The 24,851-nt window shown below is 50.7% G+C and overlaps 1 protein-coding gene across 1 annotated transcript in view; it reads left to right on the top strand.

Moving 5' to 3' along the window:
• The window catches only part of DDC (dopa decarboxylase), a 76,062-nt gene that overhangs the window by 47,345 nt on the left and 3,866 nt on the right, over window positions 1-24,851 (top strand). Inside the window, exons 8-13 of the mRNA XM_067745515.1 lie at window positions 3,259-3,353; window positions 7,941-8,008; window positions 15,833-15,909; window positions 18,772-18,791; window positions 19,701-19,799; window positions 22,152-22,253. Coding sequence (XP_067601616.1) covers window positions 3,259-3,353; window positions 7,941-8,008; window positions 15,833-15,909; window positions 18,772-18,791; window positions 19,701-19,799; window positions 22,152-22,253 — 461 coding nt within the window. The remainder of the gene's footprint in view (window positions 1-3,258; window positions 3,354-7,940; window positions 8,009-15,832; window positions 15,910-18,771; window positions 18,792-19,700; window positions 19,800-22,151; window positions 22,254-24,851) is intronic.

Raw genomic sequence — 24,851 nt, 5'->3', positions numbered from 1 at the left:
GTGCCCCGGTCCGGGAAGATCCCACGTGCCGCGGAGCGGCTGGGCCCGTGAGGCATGGCCGCTGAGACTGTGTGTCCGGAGCCTGTGCTCCGCAGTGGGAGAGGCCACAGCAGTGAGAGGCCCGTGTACCGCAAAAAAAAAAAAAAAAAAAAAAGAAAAGAAAGCAGAGAGTTGTAGGTATACAGGCAGGCAGTGTGAAAGTGGGAAGCGGGGGTCCCAGGGCTGTGGCAGGGGGAGGGGTGCCTGGCGGGTCTGTAGCTGATGGTGCCAGAGGCCTGTCTGCTCCTGTCCACGGGGGCCTCGAAAGGAAACAGGCAAGGCAGTGGGGGCCCGACAGGCACGGGGGCTGCCCCTTCCCTCTTGGACGCATCAGAAACCTCCCCGTCGAGGCGGCCTTGCCTGCGTACTGGGTGGGCCTCATCCTGGGCCATGCGACTCCTGTGCTCTGGCCTTGGGGTCTCAGTGACCCCTGACCCCTACAGATACCCACCGTATTCGGTGGGCACGGAAGGCAGGTCGTGCTGTCAGCCGATCACACGTAAGACTTGGGATGCAGAGGTGGTGCTCGAGGCTGTTCCCCTCCCCGTGGAGAGAAGAGAAGCCCATTGGGAATCCACTCCCCATGGGCGTCTGGAAGTTCCTCCTGCAGGGGTTTTAGGCCAACTACACGGTTAGAGGGAATCCAGTCCCTCAAAGGCTGTCCCTGGTCCTGACACCAGCTCCAGGGTCAGGGCTTCCAAAGCTGCCCTCTGGTTTGATGCTCCACACCTGAGCGCATCCTTGTGGTTACGGTTTACGGCAGGAGGAGGTGCCTGGGGCAGAGTGGGGAAGGGTCCAAACTTGGGGCTCCGGGTCGTCCTCTCCTGCGAAGTCACCCTGGGCCCCCGCCAGCCCTGATGCGTGACAGTAGGCCCAGAGAGCGGGCCCTCCCTGCCAGGGAAGCTTGCCGAGCCTTCGGTGGCAGGGTTTGTACTGGGCTGTGTCACACACTAGCCGGGAAGCTGCCCTCCTTCCCCAGCCCCTCCTGGATATCCAGCTCATACCTTTGGTTCCCAGTCCTTCAGGACTCAGGACTGACATGGAATGGCCGTCTGGGGGCCACAACTCCTCTCAGGCCAGGCCTTCCAGGGGCTAGAGGTCCCCTCCCTAGAGCTGAGGGCAAAGGCCAGAGCTCTTCTGGGGTAAGGCTAGTTCTCTCTGCCACCTTCTTTCTGGTGCCCCGCTTTCGAAACCCTGAGCGGCCCCCCATCATTCCCCACCCACTGCCCCTCCTGGATCTCCCGTACCTTCTGGAGTGACAGAGCCTTGGGGGCTGGCATCGTTAGAGCCCCGTCCTGGGGGTTCAGGGTCAGATCTCCTCTCCTCCATCTGTCCCGGGGTAGGTCCGGCTAAAGTAAGGGGGTGTGGGTTTTACTGTGTTACAAGCATCCCTCTCTCAGGGTGAGGGCCGAGGGGGAAGGAGAGCCCGTTTGCAGCTCCCAGACTCCGTCCCCTCCTCCAGCCCTCACGGCTGTGTCCCTCCTGCCTTGTCTGCCTGACCCTTCGCTGCTCAGTCCTGAGCCAGACACAGTCAAACTCCACCCAAGCGCCTCCATCAGAAAACGCAGCTTCCCTCAGCAGCTCCCACAGCCCCGAGGAGACCACAGACCTGCCTTGAGATTTTGTGTCTATCCTGCACGTGCGTCTGAAGCGTCTCCCTCCCCTCAGCGGGTCTGAGCTGTAGCAGCAACAGAACAGATGACAGCATTGCTGCAGCAGTGACAGCCGTCCCGTCCTTTCCTGATCCCCTTTCTCCCTTCCTGGCTCATGGCCACATCCATGGGGGGCTCCACGGGTGCCTGGGGAGGCTGGTCTGAGTGCAGCGATGAACCCGTAAGACGTGCTTTAGGTTCACTCAGCGTGATCCTCTGTGGTGATATCACCACCCCCGGACACATTTGATCCTGATCCAACCAAAGGCTTCATCCCTTCCATCCCGAAGATCAAACTGAATCGAGGCTTTGAATTGCCTCTTCTGTCTTTTATCAACAGAGCTCAGAACCACTCCTCACTCCTCATAGCGTCGTGTGTGATCAATCAGCCTCACGCACGCAAAAGTGAACCGTGAATCCATCCACCAGCACAAATGCAGGTGCCGACGGACCCCTGCCAGGGTGCCCTGATCTGGTGCTCCTGGGGCAGCTCCGCCCGTGGAAGGGAAGGACGCCCACCCCTTGCTGCAGACCCGCAACCTCTCCTGATTGCATATTTCACGGCTGTGGGCAGTCTACAGCACGGAGGCAGGAAATAATTACGGGGATCCCGTCGCTCCTCTAGGAGCGAGTCTGTCCTAGTGTCGTGATGGGCACATATGAGTGTTACCTAGTTTGTCCCTCAAGGTCTGGGTGCTGTTTCATCTCCATTTGCTAAGAGGGGAACGAGCTTGCAGGAGGGCAGTAAGACCACACGGTGGCTGGGTGGCTGGAGATGGGAGTGGAGCCCAGATAGGCTCGAATCGAGGGAGCACATTTATTTTTTATTTTACTTTTTTTTTGGCCGCACCATGTAGCATGTGGGATCTTAGATCCCCGACCAGGGATCGAACCTGTGTCCCCTGCAGTGGAAGCTCGGAGCCCTAACCACTGGACAGCCAGGGAAGTCCCGAGGGACCACATTTAGACAGGACTCTATCCCAGCTCAAAGTCAGGCAGGTGCCCTTCCCGCAAGACTTTTCCAGTGCGGCTGGAACACAAAAATCTCATTCATGAAGGGAGCTGAGAATGATCTCAGGAAGTGTAAAGCTGGTGACTGAACTTCCTGGGGGGGGTGGAGAGACCAGTGTGGACTGCGTGGTCCCAGCCTTAAGAGATGCTTGTGGGAAGGACTTCAGACCCAAGAGAATCGAGGAGAAAGTTCCCCAAGGGTGAGGTGGGGAGGGCAGAGCACGGCACCTACCTGGAGTAGATGTGGGTGGACGGGCTGCTGGTGTGGGGTAGGCTGGTTCCTTGGGGCTCTGCTGGGCGTGAGGGTCAACACCGAGGGTCAGGGGTTCCCCTCACCTCCACGCGTTCTCTGAGCTCTGGTCCCCGTGCCAGGCACCGTCGGGGCCAGTAGCACACGGCCTCTGCCTCAGCATCACTGCTTGTCAGGGATGCAGACATCAGGCCAACAAATGCTCTTGACAGACTGTATTTGAGAAGATGCTGGGCTGGGACAGGTGCTCTGACCCCGGGATGAGGGCGGCCCTCCGAGCGCTCACAGGTCGCTTCTGGGCTTCAGGTCGCGAGGAGGACGTGTGGCTGCATGTGGACGCTGCCTACGCGGGCAGCGCCTTCATCTGCCCCGAGTTCCGGCATCTTCTGAATGGAGTGGAGGTGAGTATGCTCTTCCACAAGAGTGTTTTTGAAAGGTATCCTGTGACCGGTGACTTCTCCTTACAAGGATGTGACATTTATAATTTTTACTACTGTGGTTCATTTCAGCAAATGACTTCCAAACCAGTTTCTGTGATGAGCGGAGGTTACACTTCCCTGTGACAAGGGGTGAGAACCTTCCCGATCATACAGCCTTGTCTTCTCAAAATACACCTGACGTTTACACTATTTCTCCGTCTGCAAATCCTGGGCAGAGCTATCATGATAGGATAGAGTTGAGCTTACAAACGGTGGGGAACTGTTTAGGAAGAAAATAAAATCTGAATGAGTTTCAGATCAAGGGATAATTTTTTTAAAAACAACCTGCAATTCCGTGTGCTCTGGATCAATAGTCATGTTCTGATCATGCAACTGAGCATGCTGTTCACTTTCACTGAGATGGAAAAAACAGCCACCAGTGCGCTGAAATGTCCTGAGCACTTTCAGAATTTGGAAAACATGGCCTGTAACGCCAGCTAAAGCATCTGCTGCTTTAGAGAAACAGCCACCAAAACGATTGACAGATGCTCTGCTTCTGCAGGGTGCAGAGTTAACACTAAGTGATGAGTTGTTTCAGGCTGGAGCCGGGTTTCACTGTCGGCAGCTCACGGGGCAGGAAGTTCCTCCTTGCCAGGGACTCAGATGTACATGCCATGAAGGGTCCAGGGTGGCAGACTTTGTCAGTGAGCGGGGGAAGAGGATAATAAATCAGAGGAGGCCAGGAATGGCTTCATGCTCAGAGGCAGGGCTTTCTCGAGACCTTGACCTCACAAGGTGCAAGGTCTTGGGCCTTGGACAGCCTGTTTGCATCCTGGCTTTGCCCTAGGACCAGCCATGTCCCCTCGGGCAGCCTGGTATCCTCTCCCCACCTCACAAGATGGATTTTGTAATCATGCCTCCTTTGAGGGGTTGTTTTAAGGATCAGAGAAGTTAACCATATTTCAAGGGCTGAGAAGCAGCGTCTGAATACAGCAAGCTATGCACGCATTCCACACCACTATCATTTTTCACCACGGCCTGGAGAGACCATCACTCCAAACCTCCCTCTGCTCTCTTGCCTGCCGCCGATCGATTTTCTAGTGACTAATTTGGATTCTCATAACACCATAACACCAGCAAAGTGGGTGTCAGAGGCATAGAGTACAAAATTCCCCTCTTTGGGATGAATAATGCCTTTATCACTAATGAATGAAGGTGCATTCTGGTTTATAGCTCCCTCACATCCATCCATTTATTCACTCGTTCATTCAATAATTACTTATTGATCACTGAATGTGTGCGAGGGCTTAGATGAACCCTCGGGGGGTAAATAGAGCTTCCAGAGACCTCTGGAAATATTGGGAAGGGGTGTAGTACGTGAGAACTTCTGGTAACGGGAAGCTCACACTGGCCTCTATAGTTCACGGCTGGTAGCTAGTTAGGTGGGTGTTTGGTGCTAGGAAGTGAAGAATAAATCTCTGTACCATGTAAATACCTTTTGTTGTGGTCCTGTGGTCTTGTGTGTGACGATACACATCACTGGGAATGTCTGTCCCTATGGTCTCCAGGGACCAAGGGCAAAGTATTCATGTGCGATGTATGTGCCCCTCCCAAGGCCTGGTCTTTTCTAACTCTGAGTATCAGGTGTAGAACCTCACGATCTGTCCCCCTTACCCTCTTCTCTTCTCCATGAACCCACAGCTCGAGGTTTCACTTTCATGGGGGTGTCCAATTGTCAGACCACCCCCGTGGTGGGGCTGCAGTGAGATCCTATCAGCAGCAGACAGGATTTCATACCCAGCAATGAGTCATTGCCATCTGTCCTCCTGTGGCCACTGGTCCCTGGGCTGGGAGGGCCTGCTGGTCAGCTCACAGATAAGGAGTGCAATATCCTGTCTGGTCTGGTCCTTCCCTGCAGATAAGAACCTTCCTCTCCATCAGCAGGAAGAAAATGTCACAGTGGGTAATGAAAGACGTTTACACAGATCAGCCCCCAGGAGGGAACTAATAAAATGCCTAGCAAACAAAGCCCCTTCTTTCACCTTCTGTTTCCCGTTATCAACAAATGAAACTTGTCATTTCCTGTCTCTTTCTCAATATTGCTTTTATTGGAACCTCGAGGGAAATGAATCTGCTCCCCCAGAGCGGGCAGACAGGTGAGGTTGCCGTTGGTGACCACGCATCTCCCTGTCGGCCCCTCCTGGCTACCCCCTCTCCCTTCCCTCGTTGGGATGGAGAAGAGGTGTCCCACAGCCTTGGGGAGACTTCGAAGCTTCCCCCACTACGAGGTTCCTCCCAGCTGGGGCCTTGCCATGGCCGCTGCCATCCTTCTGCTTCAATTATAGATACAGCCGTGTGGCCTCCAGGTGGACCCAGGTCCTGTTCATCAGTCCTCCAGGTGGACCCAGGTCCTGTTCATCAGCCAGAGGATATGCCAAGAGCCGGCGCTCTGATAATCTTAAGAGCTCGCCACTTGTGATGGCTCAGTGGAAACGCAGACTGCCCTCCTTGGCCAGTCTCGGTGGTTGAAATCTCTCATTTTTCTACTTGAAAATGGGATGACACTTGAACTTGAACCTAGAGCCAGCTGTTGGCAGTTGTTACCACTGGCATCCAGGAAGGGACCCTGTTACTGTTATGAGTACGGTGAATGTGGATGGTGTCTTTAGAAATAAAGGAGAAAACATTTAGATAAACGGGAACCGTTGTTGATCTGTTACATCAATGTGGGTAAAAGAACCAAACCCATTAAATGAAAAAAATGGGCTGAGCCTGATTACTGAAGATTAGCCATGAAATTTTCACTTTCCCATTGCTGCTCATGATACCTACATTCTGAGAACTTTGCTAGTTCATAAAGCTGAGGAAACTTATGCATAAAGTATTTCCCAGGCCAGATCGGTCCAGTTGCCTGACATGGCACCTGTGAATTAAAATTTTGATCATTCCGAATTGTCCAGTAGTTTGAAATGTGGATAAATGTTATGTGACTTCAGACTGCAAATTTGAAAGCATGCAACATAAGCCGTGAGTTACATCTCATTTTATGTGGGAAAGTAGAATTGTGAATCTCCCCAATTAAAAATGAATTGGGACCCACAGTTTCAAAGCAGGCGAGCCCCCCCAGATATGAACTGTGTCTGTGTTGCTGCCAGGGTGGGTCTCCTCACGATGATAGAAACTTCCCATGACCTTTGTCAGGGTCAGGCTCCGATTATGCTTTGAAATTCTGCATATTTTCAATTATCCAGGGTCCTCGAAATGCATCCCTTGATCCAAATGTGATAGCCCTACACCAAATTAGGATTAACACATACATAATAAGAAGGCTCTAGATACTATCTCATTCCAATCCCTCACTTATAAATTCCTGTAGAAAAGGCTGCTGCCATATCAGTAGACAAAGGATGGTGTAGCCATCAAGCCATCACATGACAGCCGCCCTGAAAGTGAGCCCTGAGGGAACTCAGGATGGGAAAGCACAGGACACTGGTCCCAGGTAGCCGAGGTGCCCATCAAAGGGATGATTTCAGTGAGTCCAGACTCTGGCATCTTCCCATAGATGCATAGAAAAGAGCTAAATTCCTTAACTTGAGATGTCTGGTTTTCTTTAATTAACAGTAATCTTTTGATGTTCCCACTACCTGGTCTTTGTTGCAAAAACCCCTCTAGATCCTGGCTCCCCGCTCGCCTCTTCAGAGCAGTCCCTCAGAGCTACCTGAGATGCTGTCTTCTGGGCTTGAAGTTCTCGGAGAGTCCGCCAAAAAAAGCATAACTCAACTTTTAGGTTGTGCATTTTTTTCAGTCGGCAACCTGGTACCCTTCACGTCCAGCGGACCTCAGCGTCGCTCTGGTTCTGTGGGTGTCTCTCTGCAGGGCACACCCTCCCCTGAGGTACATCCCAGCCCGGCTCAGCCAGTCCCTTCCCTCCGCCTCTGAGCGGGGAGCCAGCTTGAGGGCTACCTGGCGGTCGTTTTCATATGGCCCAGGGACTGTTCTCTTGCCAGGTCTCCCCGCTTAACCAGAGCTGCAGGAGGTCAGTAGCCATTTTCTCATCACGTGGTTCCCTGGGCCAGCGACCTGGCTGGCTTTACAACCACGGAGCAGCGACAGTCTCAGTGTCTGCACTGGACGGTTTCTGCGTCACCCTCGGGAGCTGCACTGGAGAGTTTGTGGCTCTGATTGCACGCCTTCCCCACGAAGCAGAACTCCCATCCAGGCCACATGGACAGGCGGTTGTGCCCGGAAGCCAACCCCGATTCTCTGGTTCCAAAGCTCTCTTCCTCCCCTTGCGCTTCAGCCCAGAATCAGATCTACATTAGCTTCACGTTTCACGAGACAGGATTTGAAAATGAAAGAAAAGAGGCTCAAGTAGGAGCGGTGGCTGCCCAGAACTTCCCGAGTGCCCTCGAGCCCCAAACCCCACGGTTCAGCTGCTTCCCTTCTCCTCTGTCTGGTCATGTTGGTTTTCATTTGAGACTGCAAACTGTTAATTACTGTATACAAGGTCTTGTTTTATAGCTAAACATTAACAACTGTTTTCTTTTTGTTGTTATTATTCCTTGGCAGTATGCAGATTCATTTAACTTTAATCCCCACAAATGGCTTTTGGTGAATTTTGACTGTTCTGCCATGTGGTAAGTTGCCCTGTTCATTAGATGTCAATTACCCTGCAATTACACTGCTCCTTAGAATAGTTTATATGAAAGAAGCCTGGCAGGTGAGGTGCGATTGCTGGCGAAGCACATACATCACTTACTGCTTGCCTGCATTTCTGAGCCATGGGTGGAATGCTTGCTAAATCTTACCCTGTTGTATGCTGTTATCTAGAACATATTGGCACAAGAAAAGAGGATAACAGAGAAAATCTCTGGTCTAATCTATCTAGCATTAATAAAAAACAGTGCTTAGTAACCTTAGCACATATTTCTAAATCATTTTCTTCTATGTTTTTATTCGTAAATGTTTAATAAATCTAAGTCTACATGCCTAAAAGCATTTGCTAAGGCAAAATAAAAGCAATTCTGTTTTCTAATCAGTTCCCTGAAAATTCTTACCGGCAGTACCGGCATCACATTGGTTATCTCTAGAGCAAGAAAAAAGAATTCCAGACTTCCAAAATGAAAGTGGCTGGTATTTCACTACATTGATAATGTTTAAAGAAATCATGATGACTGGGAGTGGAAAGGGATTTTACTAGAAACTAGTTCTTCTGAGTTTTTTAGAGTAAGAAGGTGGTTAATGAATCTTGAGATCAGGAGGCTTTGCATGAATTTTGTGCAAAATTGTTCACTGTATAATTAAGTGAATGGTTTTCCACCTTAGAAGGGTGAGGAAACCAGCTCTCACGTAATCCGGCTAAAGTCAGTTCACCAAATAATCAGTTTCCCTTGAACTCTGTCTAAAGATAAACTACGTGTTCAGCGCTTCACTTCTGTTTAAATCAAATTCTCTTTTTTGTCAGTCTTTGACCCAAACTCTGGTACATGATTTTAAAACCCATTCGTATTTGGGCTACAGTTTTTCTGAAATGTTAATAAGAACTGATAAAAGATACAGCTTTTATGAATGTTAATATTCTTGTGGTTGTGTTTGTCCATTTTACCTGGATCGGAACACTTTAAGGCTAGTTTATGCAGCGTGTCAAAACTCCCTTTTTTCAAACTTTAATTCGGGTTGAGATGTAATTCTGTTTTGCTGGGGTGTTGGGTCGGGTGCAAACACTGTCCGAGGGAGCTGACGGGTGGATTGTGGGTCCAGAGCACCCAGCTGGCATGGGGCCGGCAGGGGTCCCCGAGGCCTCTGTTCTGTGAGGGGGGGTGCTGGCCTCAGAGCAAGTTAACTGGCAGCTAAGGGGTCCTTAGCTAAGGCATTTGGCAGAGAAAAGCCACAGAGCCAGCCTGGACAGACCAGCTGATGGCTGATGGGGGATGGAGCGAGGTGACCCCAGAGGGGCTTGTGGTAAGCCGTGATGTTCCATTCATTTCCTGGGTAAAGTAATAGCAAAAATGGATGTGCAAGGAGCCCCCGTCCGTGCAGGCTGCCGTCATCACACGCAATTTAACCGAAGTCACTGCCCCCCCCAGGCAGCCTTGCAAAGAGGCTGCCCCCTCTTCCAGACGGGGAGACTGCAGCTGTCAGGGCCCACTGATGTATGAGCCAAAAGCTGAGATGTGATAAGGATGAATACAATAAATGTAGCATCTGCCTTTGCATCCAGAAAGCCAGGGAGCAAGTTAAGGATGAGAGAAAACGTGCTTTATCCGTGGCCTTTCCCAGAGCCTGGTGTGACGGCCGAGGCTGCTGGAAGATGCGGCCAGAGCTGGGGGCTGTGTGTGTTAATCTGTCGCAGACGGGTCCCTTCTGGCATCTTCTGTTCAGGACCAGCCTGTAGAGGGAGATATGGCAGAGGGGAGGTGATGTATGGGAGGAGACGGGAAATGTAGGGATGAGGCCACATCGTTTGGAGACGGAAAACGGACCTGAGCATTATGAGCCTGTAGGAGAAACTTACACATGAGCTACGAGACACAAGAGCAACCTCCAGTATTTGAAATTTTGCCAAAGAGAAGGGTGATTAGTTATCCCCTCGGAGTGGGGAATTGAGGGGTGGGAGCCTCCCACCTGCCTGTGGGTTTGAAAGGCTAAATAAATAGAGTAAAAATTTTAATTATAATAGAGGATGTGCCTTCTCTCTCCTGAGCTATTGAGGTCCTGGCCAGAGCGGTTGCCAAGGGTTTTGAGGTGATTTCACACATCTGGGAGATATGGTAATGATGATATGAATATTGATTGATGGAATTTGATCTTGAAGGATTCGTGTTTTAACATAAAAATTACCCATGTCTACTATTTCGGGCGCTGTGTTTATATTACCTTGCTAGGGCTGCTGTCACAGAGTACCACATACTGGGCGGCTTAAAAAACTGAAATCTAATTCTGGAGGCTAGGAGCCCGAGACCAAGGTGTCTGCAGGGCTGGTTCCTCCTGAGGCCTCTCTCCTCAGTGTGTAGACAGCCTTCTTCTCCCTGGGTTTTCATATGGTTGTCCCTCTGTGCATGTCTGTGTCCAAATTTCCTCTTCTTAGAAAGACACCAGTCATATGGGATCTGGGCCCAGACATGTGACCACATTTTAATTTAATTACCTCTTTGAAGACCCTGTCTTCAAATGCAGTCACTTTCTAAGGTACCAGGAGTTAGAACTTCAATGTATAAATTTGGGGGGTGGTGACACAATTCAGCCCAGAATAGTGCTCATAAGAAATTACTAGTTAAAGCCAGAAGGCTAAAATGTAGGGAATTAACCCAGGTCAGCTTACTTTAAACCCTAGAATCTTAATTATGCCATCTACTACTTTCTGATTTTTTGATTCTTATCAAACACAGGTTTTCCTTTGACCCCACTGAGCCAAGCACCCCTTCCCTGCAAAGAAGTTCTCTCTCCTTGCCCACAGGGGCATGTTGAGCACTTCCCAGCTTGCGGGGTGCACAAGGTCCTTCACACACCCGCCCAGACCCCCACCCCAGGGGTTGCCCTGGGTGACGCTAGTGAAGCAGCATCTGCAACTGGGGGCAGCCCCGTCCAAACCAAGACTTACAAGGAGAAGGGAAGGTCAGGATTTAGTTGGAAAGCATTTTGTTTTGAGCGCTGTGGACTGAAACCAGAGCACTATCATTCCTGGACTCGAGGAGTCTCAGCCATGGGATAGAGCTTTCAGTAAATAAAATACAACCAAAGGAAACTGAGAACCTAAATGAAATCAAGTCTAGTCCAGTGCAAACCGAGATCCATGGGGTGAGGAGGTGCAGGGCAGGGAAGGGCTTGGGAAGACAGAGGGGAGCAGTTCAGGGGAGAAGCGTGGGGAGCTGGGGGTAGAGGGGGGTGTGCGGGCGAGACCCCGTGATCGGCCCCTTTGTTCATTGCCCAGAAGCCTGTCTGGTGAAGTGGCGTCTGACAGAGGGCACGTGAGGAGGGTCCAGACAATGTGGGTGTGGGGGTGTGGGGCAGCAGCCAGTGCAAAGGCCCTGAGACGCACGTGTGCACGACAGCAAACTCAGAAGAGGTAACAGCTACTGAAGATGGTTTCCTGTGGTCCATGTAGGTTTAAATTCCTTTTAAATAAGCTGCCCATATTTAAAAGTTGGTGTTTTTACATAAAATGTGCAATTTTCCAATGTCTCATCCATTACTGAGTGCCTTTAAAGCATCATTTCTGCCCATCTGGGATCCTGGGGCCTCCTTCCCACCTGGCACAGCCCCGTGGCCAGCCTGGCCCTGTGCACCTGTGAGCACCAGGCTCCTCGAGCACGCACACGTGAAAGATTATAGTTGCTCTCCAGATACTTCTGGTTTGAAGCAATGATGTACCAAGTTAAATCACAGCACCAGATTCTATGAAGAAGTGAGATGTAAACCTAAGTCCTTGGGCTGTGTGAAGAGAATTCCCCCTGCCCTTGCTGGAATGGGCAAAGCAAATGCACCTAAACCCTCATCCAGGGGTGCTTGATTCTTCGGTTTACAGCAGTACTGATGCTTCGAGTACAAATGTTACGCTCAAGCTATTACCTGCTAGTAGGTGGCCTTTTACTTTCTCATACACCACCTCCCCTGATCCTATCGCAGTCCTACTGGTATAGGAATTATCGTCCCTCATCCAGGTGAGGCAGCTGGAGTTCTGAGATGTGCCTGGGTTTGCTGACGGCACGCAGCCATCCATGCTAGAGCCATGTGTCTGATGCAATAGGGGTGAAGGTTCAAAAACTGTAACTGAGTAAAAAGAGTCAGATACAGAATTATGTATCTCCCGGGATGCAAATGAAGACGAGCACACAAAGCAATACCCATTTCACAAACACACAGGTAGACAGAAGGATGCGCAGAGAACACGCTGGAATTGTCCCGGATGGATACAGAGAAACTGGAGAGTGAGAGCTGTTTTTAGTGTGAGTGAGGCAAAACTGGGCCCTGATTCTAGGTCCGCTTTCATTCAATCTGACTCTGATTCCGCTTTCCCTCTGAAAACTGAAAATAATCCTGGATTCTAGCCCTGGCACACACAGCCTAAAGTCCAAAGGAGAGTGAACGGACCACAGCGTTCCTCTGCTGGGTCAAGGCAGCTACCCCTTTGCCTACCCGAGCTGCGGGTCCACTGAACAAGCTGGGCCCAGGTTGAGGGCCCCTGCGTGTTTGCAGAGGAGGTGAGCGAGCCTTGCGGCCTGGTGACAGAGAGCAGGGAGAGAAGGATGGCTAAGAGTCTGCTCAGAGGCTTTTCTGCCCTGTTGTGAAAATCCAGGGGAACACCTACATATATTTTGCTATTCTAAGAGGTTATTGCAGCAAAAAATGAGGTGTCCTAACACAGTAGAACACAAACAGTCCTAAGTTGTGATTTTTTTTTTTTTTTTTTGCGGTACATGGGCCTTTCACTGTTGTGGCCTCTCCCGTTGCGGAGCACAGGCTCTGGACGTGCAGGCCCAGCTGCTCCGCGGCATGTGGGATCTTCCCGGACCGGGGCACAAACCCGCGTCCCCTGCGTCGGCAGGCAGACTCTCAACTACTGTGCCACCAGGGAAGCCCTAGGTTGTGAATCTTCTATAGATGTATGTAAAGGTTTTGCTAATACAACAAACGTGTAAATGGATTTTGTTTTTTGTGTTTTTTTGCTCTCACTGGCTTTTTTGTATTCCTCAAAATCATAAGGGTCTGTCTTTTGTTTAATGAAATTTTATCAATGGTTAGTCCATAATTTAAACTCAATTTGTTGGTTATATTCTCTACATATTAAAATGGACAAGATAACAGAAGTTTTAAAAACTTGACCTCATTACAAGCCCAGTAAATACGTTTTATAATTATTTCATTATTGTCTTCATAAGTTCTTTATTGTTCATTTGGGTATTTTGAATCTTTTATATGTAAATATGAACCATTCTGCTCTGACCGCAATGTCCCTTAAGATCAGATTTTCTCCAAAGAAAGCCTCAAATTCCACCAAGGGCATGTTTTACTCTGCCTTTAAAAAAGAGGGTTAATTTTTTTCCAAATAAAATTAAATTTTTTAGTTTTATACCTTTTGTACACCCCTGTTATTTTGGATTTTTTTGAAAAATTCAGTTACTTGGGAAGATTTTAAGTCACTCTGGTTATGGTAAGACGTATTCTAGAACCTGTGCATGACAGCACAGTTTTCTCTGAATCTCCTTTGTTTCTTTGCACTTTGGTCCTCGTGCTTTTGGCATCTTGAATTCTTTATACTGTTTCTGGCACCAAGCGGTAACAGGGGCCGTCATTCAGGGAGCCCTTCACACACAGTGTTGTAGATTCTTAAAAAGACAACTGAAGAAGCCATGCTTTCTGCACAGGACAGGCGTCCCCTGCCCCCTCCTCCATGGACCATCCCTCAGGGATGTGTCCGGTGACAGGGAGAGGATTTCCTCACCGTGAGGCCCATCAGGGGTGAGATGACGTTGGTGCCTAGAGAGGGTGTTTCTGTGCAAGCGTGTGTGTCTGCGTATGTGCATGCACACGTCCATTTGCTTGTTTAAATAAAGTTTTCTTCTCTGTAATATCGTTAAAATTCACAGAAAAGCAAAGCTGGTACCTAAATTTTGAAGAGCAAACCACCACAGACCCACTGGAGCCATGGATCAATGAACAAAGGGAAACTGGAAATCGTAGGACCTGAATGAATATGAAGATGTGACAGAATTCATGGGCATGCGATAAAGCAGGACTTGGAGAACAGACTTAAACAGAAAACATGAAAGCCAGAAAATAATTAGCTAAGGGCCCAAAGGAAGCCAGAAAACAGCGACAGAATAAACCCTCAAAACTAGAAGGAGGGAAATAATGACGATGAAGAGACAGACGTGAATTAGGAAATAAGGAAACAGGAGCAGAGATCAAGAGAGCCACATGCTGGTCCTTGACCTGCCTAATAAAATAGATGATCTCCAGAAAGAAGGACCAGAAATAGAGGAGAAGGCACAGTTCACTGAACTGGAAATATAAGAAAGACAAAACCACAGACACAGCAGGCATTTGAAAACGAGTCAGAGAGTACTATGAATTACATCATTCCAGAATTGCCTACAAATGTACATATTCAATAGCTACAAAAAATATGTCATCAGAACTGACTCAAGAATAAATAGAAAACCTGAAACGTCTCATAGCTGTAAAGACTACGTGCCAATAGTTACATTTCACACAACAGAAACATCCAAATTCTTCTAACAGCAGGTTCTACCAACTGTCAAGGCATCTATAGGTCTAATTATAAGTGTAGTTCAGAGACCAGCAAGGGGGACATATATCATGAGGTCAGTGTCACTTTGATCCCAACACCAGATGAGAAGCTGAGAAAGGAAAGCTACAGGACAAGCTCACAAAATTACATGTGGAAATTCCAAGTACATTTTAGCAAATAAAATTCAATAATGTTTAAGGGGAAAATAAAGACGGTATATCGTGACTAAAATGTGTTCATTCCAGACATCCCAGGGTGGTTGAAAAATCTTAAAAGATTTTAAAATGTTATGACCATGTTTAATAGTAAAGGAGGAAAAAAAGTTATCATCTCATTAGATACGGAAAAAGCATTAGATAAAGTTCTAACCCAAGCAACACAATAGCTCTAGTAAAAGAGGAACAGAAGAGAACTTCCCAAATCTGATAAAAAAAAATCGTCCAAAAAAATACAGCAAACCTATTCTTAGTGGTGAAATATTAGAAAAACTGCCTTTAACGTCAGGAGAAAACTTTACAATTCCCTTAATACACACCCTATTCAGCTTTGTGCTTCCCTAACCTGTGCAGTAAGACATGACAGAGAAGTAAAAGTAAGGATTACAGTGGAAGCCGTAAAACTCATGATTCTCAGATGGTGTGAGTGTCTTCAATGAGAACAGAATCTTCCGAGAAAGTATTAATAAGAGAACACAGCAAGATTTCTAGATACACAGCACTTTAAAGGTTGCATTTATTTGCATATATGATAAGTAGCACGTGGAAAATTTTCAAAAGAAATATTCTTTTATAATAGCAAGAAAAGATGTAAGGTTACTATGAATAAATATAGCAAAACCTGTGTAGATTTGTATGAAGAAAAGGGTACAGTTTTTTGGAAGCCATTCCAGAAGTCCTAACTAAATGAAAATGCGGACTCAGTGTCAGGTCTCAGCGCAGTTCTAGTCGGACCAGGAATAAAGACCGAAGGCTTATTTTTATTATACCCCATACCCCCAACCTCAGGGGCCCAGAGCTCTGGAGGTTAATGCTGTGCTACAGCCGAGCCAGGGGATGGGGGGTGCAGATGGGGGCCATGCGTGCCGGGTGGGGTGTCAGGGAGGGGACTGGGGAGCAGGGGAGCCTGAACCCGGCGGGAGAAGGAACAGGTGGCATGAAGGCCCACCTGAGACGCCTTCTCGTTAAGCCCCTTGGTTTGTTCTCTAAAACAGGGTGAAAAAGAGAACTGACCTGACCGGAGCCTTTAAATTGGACCCCGTGTACCTCAAGCACAGCCACCAGGACTCAGGTGAGCCACTGGCCTTGCTTTCTCCAGTCATTCCCATCAGAGCTGCATCCATGGTACCCAAGAGCCAAGGTGAAGAGTCATGCCTACAGACTGGTCCTAGGGGGCCGGGTGCAGAGCCAGGACAAGCTGCTTCCTGAGGCGGGACGCTGATGGCGACGCGGTCCTGCCTCTTCTCCTCACTGTTTGCGGCAGGGTTGGGGGAGGCACCCATAGGGCCGGAGGGGCCACAGGGCCCTCAACACGGGCATGGGCACCTCCTGCACTGAGCCTTTGAAATGATGACTGCCCTAAAGAGAGTTTGTATCGCTTAGACCAGTAGCACCCGGGGAAGAAACAGCTGGGCCAGGGGCCTGGGGAGGGAAGAGAAAATTGGGCAAGGCTGAGACAGGAACCACACACAAATGCGGATCTCTAAAAATTAAGTCTCCTAGTAAAAAAACCCCAAATCTCACGGACTACTTGAGATCCTGATCAGATACAATGCATGAGGTGACCTGCACAGACTCTCCCCCGTCCCTCTGTGCCCACCCGCTGTCATCCACGCGCTGGGGACGGTGATTTGCATGCTTGTCTGTCCCTATAGGACTCAGCCTCCGGGTGGGAGAGGATTCTCTCATTCTTCAGCAGGTGCCATGCCGGCCACCATGGGGTCCGGGGACCCCGGGGAGGGAAGGACAGGCCAAGTCTTTGGGTACTTCTGCCACTGTCTCGTTGAGTTTCCTTAGACAACAGTGGATGTTAGTGATGGGAGGGACACCGGAGATCACGTGACCCCACCCTCCACGTACTGAGCAGGAACTGGGCTGGATGGAAGATGAGGCAGTTTTGATGACTGTGGCAGGAGCGCTGAACAGTAGTGACACAAGTCGAGGCACAGCCCCTTCCCTCCTATGCGGACCCCAGCCCGCGCGGTCTCCACGGAAAGATCAGACCTGGGTTTTGCCCTCTTAAACTTGCCCACCGTCCCATGGGGCGCATCGGATACAAACACCCAGCCCCTGCTCAGTTGTGCTCAGAACCTAAAACTGCTCTAAAAAATAAAGTCTAGTTTTTAAAAATGGCGTTGGCATAAAGCCATGAGAAATTAGGAACCAGCTGCCAAAGCTCTTCTATTTAAAAACGCATTTCATGTTTGAATAATGAAAACCACAGTCATCATGACAGTTAGCAAAATGCGGCTCTTAACAATGAAGGAATTCTCGGGACTTCCCGGGCAGTCCAGGGGTTAGGACTCAGCGCTTTCACTACCAGGGCCTGGATCCAATTCAATCCCCGACGACCGGGGAGCTAGGATCCCGCAAGCCATGTGGCATGGGCAAAAAAAAAAAAAAAAGAAGGAATTCTTAGAATGAGTTTAAGCCATCTCAGTAAAGTTCATTGCTCCAGGAATTTTTAAAAAGTGTAATTTTATTCCACTTTTATAGAAAGGCAGTTTCTGATAGAAATATTGGCTATGGCTGTTAAAGATGAACAATCTTAGTTATTTGTACTTTTTCCCTAAAATAATCTATGAATCAACAAAAGCAATGACCCATTTTGTGTTTACCAAGTAAATCACCCAAAATCAACTTTAAACTTCTATGGCCACTGGATATAAGCGTCTATTTTATCTGGATGGATCTCACTTTCCTGCTAAGCCTGCTGTAATTTGAAATGGAATATGTTTAGAGTGTTTTTTAAAAAGATCCTTTTTTTTCAATAAAGAAATCTTGGGCTTCCCTGGTGGCGCAGTGGTTGAGAGTCCGCCTGTCGATGCAGGGGACACGGGTTCGTGGCCCGGTCTGGGAAGATCCCACATGCCGCGGAGCGGCTGGGCCTGTGAGCCATGGCCGCTGAGCCTGCGCGTCCGGAGCCTGTGCTCCGCAACGGGAGAGGCCACAACAGTGAGAGGCCCGTGTACCGCAAAAAAAAAAAAAAAGAAATCTCTTCATTATTTAGCTATTAAAAAACCCACTCAGGACTGCCCACGTGGACTGCCCCTCACCCGACACCCCGCAGCTCCCCAGGTTGCAGCCCAGTCCCTCCTGTGGGTCACTGGGACGCCTCCCTCTCATCACTGGGGTCCAGGACCAAAGTCTCCCATGCAGGGGTCCTCCCAGGCCTCCCGATGTGAGTTCACTTTCTGCACTTACATAAGCGTGAAAGTCTCAGCTTTCTCCTTGTGCCCGGTGGTAAATTGGCATCAGATCATATACAGCCCTCATCACGCATTCACTCATGCGTGGGAAGGTGAATTTGTGGTATAAAGAGCAATTAGAATGTAAAAAAGAATCAAACTTTTGATGGGTGTTCATCTCTGTATTCTCAGATCTTAGTCTGGGTTCTGGCGCTGAGCAAATACCCACTGGGTATTCTTCGAGTCAGTTTCATTATCTGGGATTCAAATGGCTTCACAGGGGTTACGAACTAGTTTGCATTTTAGTCTCCCCTTGTGCCAAGAGCTGCAAAGCCAAGGATGGTACGGAGGAAAGAACGCTGGACAAAGAATTTCGTAGACAGAAGTTTCTACGTTTCTAAGTTTCTTGGGCACAGAATCAGGTGGGGATTAGAAAGATGCGTTTTGGACACCTGATCCTCCAATGGCGTCCAGAGGAGGCTCGCTGTGGCTGGAGCGTCCCCGGCTTCCCAGGTCAGATCAGCTGTGGCATCCATCCATGCGTAATTCGGCACGTCCTTCTACGCTTTGCTCTCTGGAATCCCCGCCGCTCTTGAATCTGTTACCTTGGGAAGTGGCTCAAAGAGCAGTCAGCCCTGCCCTGGGTTTTATGTCTGGTTCAGGAGATGATGGAAAAGACTTGGACATGTAATCAACTGAGGTGTCTAATGGTTCCTTTTTGTTTCCTTTTTCTTTCTCTTTTCCAGGGCTTATCACTGACTACAGGGTAAGTGGAGATTTGTCTCCCTGGGTCCAGGTCCGTGGTAATGCAAGATGTGAATGCAGTGCGGGGCACTGTCATGGGCTGTAGCCCCTGCAGTCTCCCGGTCCTCTCAGGATCAGGGTCCCACAAGAGGACACCCTCTAACTGGATCCTAACTAGAGATCGAGCTCTGCTGAGCCCACGGATGGCAGGTCTCAGGTTAAGAGGAAATGAAGCTGCCCGTGACCCCTGGAAGATTCCTCTGTAAGGTGGGGCGGTCCCTCCATCGTGTGCTCAGGCTGTGTGCCAGGAGCTGGCATCCCCGGGACAGTGGGAGAGCAAAGGGTCAGAGGGCGTAAGAAGCGCTCAGACGACAGCCTCTTAACTGGCTGCTCTGGTGACAAGCCTCCTTCCCCAGGCAGGAGCCGTGCACTGCTCTGGCAGCTGCGGTGAGCCGGGAGATGGGCTGGGAATCAAATGGCAAACAAGCCTGGCCCCCTCTTCTCCGAACTCACGTCTGGTCGGGGGTGAGGGGAAAAGGCTGGGTGCACAGGGCACCTCTGCCCCCGGGGAATCTACCCCACTCCAGCGAGGTAGTGACAGCATTGTAGGGTGACACAAACATTTTAGGGTCGCACGCCCTGTGGGGCAGTCCCGCACCTCCCCCCATCTGCTCACGATGGCCCCCGAGCCTAGCACCGGCCTGGCCCCCGTGTGCCCTGCACGAGCATCTCAGAGCTTTGTAAAGACAGCCTCCGGCTGCCGGACCACTTACTCCACTGCTGTCAGCTTTGCCATCCAGGATGGGGCATGGCAGCCAGAGGGTTTGGCCTCCAGGGCCTTCAACACCCTGGAGGACAAGGCCATGAGCCATAAAGGAAAGCAGCCCTTAGCATAGCCCTCACGGATGTGCCGTGTTGTGTCTTATTTCAGCACTGGCAGCTGCCGCTGGGCCGGAGGTTCCGCTCTTTGAAGATGTGGTTTGTTTTTAGGATGTACGGAGTCAAGGGACTGCAGGCCTATATCCGCAAGGTGAGTTTGTTTTCATTATTTATCCGGGTGACATTAGGGAGGTCTTAGACTTTAGAAAGGAAGTAAGATGTCATCATAAACCACTCTAAGGGGAAGTTTGGGCTGTTGAGAGTGGGGCATTTACAAGATGCTCAATGCACGATTCTGGGTCTTTTAGACACTTTCACGGGGACTGAAGGCTATCACTCCAGGAGACTGTCGAAGTGACAAACACTGTTAGCTGCCACTGGAGCCACCGCTGGCCCACAGTGAGGCCCAGTCCACAATGGCAGTAATGAGGATGCAGTAGGTTTTTCTCCAGAAGACTGCCAGAATGGGAGAGATTGGGCTGCGTGGGCTGCATGTCCTCCGACACAGCCCCAACCAGAAGCACATGCACGGCCTTGGTCTCTCGGAGTGGGTTTCAGTAACCTCTATATAACAAGCCAACAGGTGGCTGTGATGTACGCTAAACTGTGAGAACCATGGATCGACTCTAAGCCCCACGACCCTGCTTTGTTTTTTTAATTTTTTTTTTTTTTTTTTTTTTTTTGTGGTATGCGGGCGTCTCACTGCTGTGACCTCTCCCGTTGCGGAGCACAGGCTCCAGACGCGCAGACTCAGCGGCCACGGCTCACGGGCCCAGCCGCTCCGCGGCACGTGGGATCTTTCCGGACCGGGGCACGAACCCGCATCCCCTGCATCGGCAGACGGACTCTCAACCACTGCGCCACCAGGGAAGCCCTGTGTTTTTAAAATTTTATTGAAGTAAAGTTCGTTTACAATGTTGTGCTAGTTTCAGGTGCACAGCAAAGTGATTCAGTTATACATATATATCTATTCTTTTTTCAGATTCTCTTCCATTATAGGTTATTACAAGATATTGAGCAGAGTTCCCTGTGCTAGACAGTAGGATCTTCTTGTTTATTTTATATAGAGTAGCGTGTATACCCTGCTTTTTTTTTTTTTAACAATCGAGGACACAGTCCAGAGGAGGCTCCCTTAACTGGCCGCAGAAGGCCTGCCGATTTCCAGCCGGGCGCTCCCATCCGGCTGTCCTTCCTCACCTGTGGGCCCACCTTGAAGGACAGAGGTCCTCAGACATCACGGGGATGGGGCACCCTGCAGTGTCTCATTCTGCTGACAGTGCAGCTTCGGGTGTGCCCTCCCCTGTGACAGGGCACATGGCCCTGGGCCCCTGCGGCGCCGCACACATGAGCATCCGTCTGTCTTACAAGGCTGCTCTGGAGGCCATAACGCTCCTGGAGGCTCTCCGTGGGGAAGCGAACGAGGAGGGACGTGTGCGTGAGTTCACGAGTTCTCGCCCAGCTGCTCTGGGGAAAGGAGGATGCAGCTGCTCTGGGGAAAGGAGGCAAAGCACAGGTGGTTTGATTCCAGCTGGAAGCTCAGGGGGAGCTGGGTGTGATCACATCGCTGCTTCCTGAAAAACCCTGCAAGCCTCCCTGAGAGGGACTGGCCCTGCCTTCCCAGGAGGGGACTGAGTGGCCGGAGCCGGATACACCCCGGCAGGTGGGCAGCTCCTCAGGACCCAGCTCGAGGGCACCCCTGCCAGCACAGTCTCTGGAGCCCTCTAGTTCGTCCCGGGCCCGGGGACCACTCATTCAAACGGTGTGTCTGTCCCAACACTTGGAGCGGCACGATCTCTGCTCAGACGCTCCCAGGGCCCCTGCCAGTGACCCCGCGCTGGATACCGGCGTTTAGGACGTGCTCCCTGTGTGCCGAGACCCGGGCCAGCTGGCTCTCAGATCACATACTGCGTGAAGCAGCTTTTGGTTTCTGTAAACATCGAGACGTTTAGTAAGGGGGTGGGTTCAGGGAGAGCAGGCAGCCCTGGACGGATGAGGTTCTCACCTCCGGTGGCAGGTGCTGCGGCCTAACAGACAGCGGCAGACCTGGAGCTCTGGTATCGGAATCAGCTTCGGTCTGCTGGTCTGCAGAATGGGCGAGACTGCGGTGTCACTCCCTGTGTCGCGGGTCAGCTCGACAGCTGGCCGGTGAAGCGCTCAGCTGGCCAGCCAACGTCGGCCGCTGTTTCTCTTCTGGAAAGTTTAAATCCCCCTTGACAGCATTTATCCTAAAATTACAAAAGATTCTTTGGTGGGGTGAAAAGGCTCCCCTGAGCAGAAGATGACAAGGGGTGTTTCTCTGAAGACTTCCGCCCTTTTCTACTGGCAGCCAGTTTCTCAAGCTGCATGGCGAAAGCTGGGAGTGGGTGACATCAGTGCTGCGGAAAATGGCCACAGCTTATCAACGAATCATGTTCCACGTGTGGTCTGATATGGTGTTTTAGGTGGCTAAGCTCTGAACCAAGCGGTGATGAGAAACTCAGACAGATGTCCCTTCCCTTTGCAGCACGTCCAGCTGTCCCACGAATTCGAGGCTTTGGTGCACCAGGATCCCCGCTTTGAAATCTGTGCGGAAGTCACTCTGGGGCTGGTCTGTTTCCGGCTAAAGGTACGTCTAAGTCGACTTAGTTGTCTGAATTTTCTTTGAGTAGGACAGAGAGGAAACTCTCATTCGTTATGTCCATGCTCCAAAACCCGCCCGAGCTCCCCAGAGACCGTGGATTCCCCCCGAATTTTCCAGCCTGCTGTTCCCACCTCCCTGCCGGGACACCTACTCTTCTCACTGGTGTTCAGACTTCTTGCCTGTGTAGACCCGGCCCGAGGATGCTTGCCATCTTCTCTATCCATCCATCCCTGCCACTGGAACCCTCCAAGGACTGACCCACCCACGGGCTCACTGGTCCTAGCATGGTCCCCAGACAAGCATGGACATCACCTGGGAGCCTGTGAGAAGCCAGTCTCGGGCCCACCCGGGACCCGCTGACCCCTACATGGCCCTCAGGCTGCCGGTGCTTATACAGGGGCTGGAGGACTGCTGGTCCCTGGGGCTCTGTAATTCTGCTGCCTGAGGGCCTCAGCCACCTTTGCTGGGAATCATGACCACATTGCTCCGAAGACCCCAAGAGGAGCTGCACGCACAGGCCCCTTAGTAACCTGCCCTGTGTGAAGGATGCCCGGTTGGGGCCTAACGCCCTGCCTGCTCTCCGGCTAGCTTTCTGTTTGCAGAGTTGACGCCACCCACAGGCCTTCTTGTCCGAGTCCACAGAGGGCAGCAGGAGAAGGAACCACGGGCTCAGTCGCCTTGGCAAGGTGCTGCCCATCCAAACGTGGCCCTTCGCTCCCCCTTCCTTTCCCCTCAGCGATTCTTGGGGCTTTGAATGCTGGCAGGAACCAGCCATGGAAAAGCCTGGAAGCAGGAGAGAGAGAGCAGAGTCCTGACACAAGAGCTGGCAGGGAGACGTGAGGTCCCTGCAGCGCGTCACTCAGAGACGCCTGAGCACAGGTGTGCAGAGGCTGGCGCAGAGTCCCCGGGGTGACCGGATGGGGCAGTTCCGTCCGCGCTGGCGTTGGGGGCAAGTGTGCTTTGACTTGCTAGCCATCAATCAGTTGTTTTTGCTTCTACTGCCAGTGTTCCTGTAGGATTTAAATTCTTTAATTTTTAGCCGTTTTATTGAGATACAATCCACGTGACATACACTTTGTCCATACAAAGTATACATTTCAATGATTTTTAGACTATCCACGGGGTTGCACAGGCTTCACAACAAGCTAACTTCAGAACATCTTCATTTTCCCCCAAAGAGAGCCCACACCCACCAGCAGCCACCCCAGCCTCCATCCTTCGGTCCACGGACCCGTTTCCTGTCCCTATGCATCTGTCGGCTCTGGACAGTCATATCCACGGGATCGTCAATATGCTGTCTTTTGTGAATGGCTTATTTCACTGCGCGAAATGTGTCAAAGTCAAGGCTTTTATTTTCTCCTGCTCATTTACAAGGGTACCGAAGCCACCTGTGTGTGCCCTTCCCACTCTTCTCCTGGGCAGCATGGTGTGCCCTCCCGCCCAGGGGCTTTTCAGAAAGCGAAATATGTCTTTTGTGAAACTTGTTACTTCCATTCCACGAATCCAGTTTTCTTCTCAGGGAGGAAGTTATCCAGGCGTCCTGGCTCACTTTTCTGTCCCCCACATCTGCTATCTCATTATTCTATTCTTTGCCCCGTGGCTGCCCATTCTGGATGTCAAGTCCTCTCCATCATCCATGGCTCAACGTGTGCGTGGTCTTTATCTGACCTGAAGTGGATAAGCTGTTGCCATGGCATCAATTTCCTTCCCCCGCCTCCTCTCAGCCAGCCTCCCTGATCCCACTCTGCACCTGCTCAGTCCGTCTTTGCCGTTACTTCTGTTGTTACATCTCAGACGGATTTCTCTGCTGGGCTCTTTGCCTCTAGCTCGTAGAAAATATATCTTGTCCAATCCATTAGAAAATGGCAAGCAAATTTTTCCCAAGTGACTTGCTTTTACTTCCTACATACGTAATTTTCAGGTGTTTGCTCTCCTGTGAAGACTTCCTGGTGAAATTCCATCCTTTTGTACCACCTTCTCATCCTCATCCTCGAGCAGGTCCGGCTCTGGACCCGGTGCATGTCAGCAGTTTCTGAGTGGCCTTTGGCTCATGCACTGTCCACGGGGCATCAGCTGGAGTCCCGTGCAGGCCATCATCCAGCGGCCTGGAGGCCCTGCACGGACACGAGGCCGGTGTCTGGCATCCGGACGACCAGGACGCTTCCCTTCCCACAATCCTCCCTGCCCTTGAGATGAAGCAAGAACAGGAACAGTGTAACCCACTGAGGGTCACATGACCCAGGACTCGGCCCCACTTCCAGGCCCTTCTGCAGCAACTATAAGGCGTGTGGGGGTGGAGTCACTGCCTGGGAACAGAATGGAGACCGAGAGGGCTGGGGCAGCTATGAGGAACAACGAGGCTGACCGGGCAGGAGAGGGACGGCTCCCAGTTCTGTGTGACACACGCCTCCCATCTGGTCCAGTTAGTGTGAGGCGTGGGCCCCCCGTCTCCCTGCCCAAGGCTGCTGGGCTGCTCCTTTCCAGAGGGAGATCCACCAGTGGTCCCTTGGTCCATAGTTCATGGACAGTTTTCCCAGATCCTAGCAAGCAGTTGGCTATTACGCTTCATTTTCTATACAGGTA

This window comes from Pseudorca crassidens, chromosome 8 (genome assembly GCF_039906515.1).
Source record: "Pseudorca crassidens isolate mPseCra1 chromosome 8, mPseCra1.hap1, whole genome shotgun sequence".
Taxonomy (NCBI): domain Eukaryota; kingdom Metazoa; phylum Chordata; class Mammalia; order Artiodactyla; family Delphinidae; genus Pseudorca; species Pseudorca crassidens.
The sequence above is the reverse complement of the archived record's forward strand: the minus strand, read 5'-3'. Positions and strand labels throughout refer to the sequence as shown.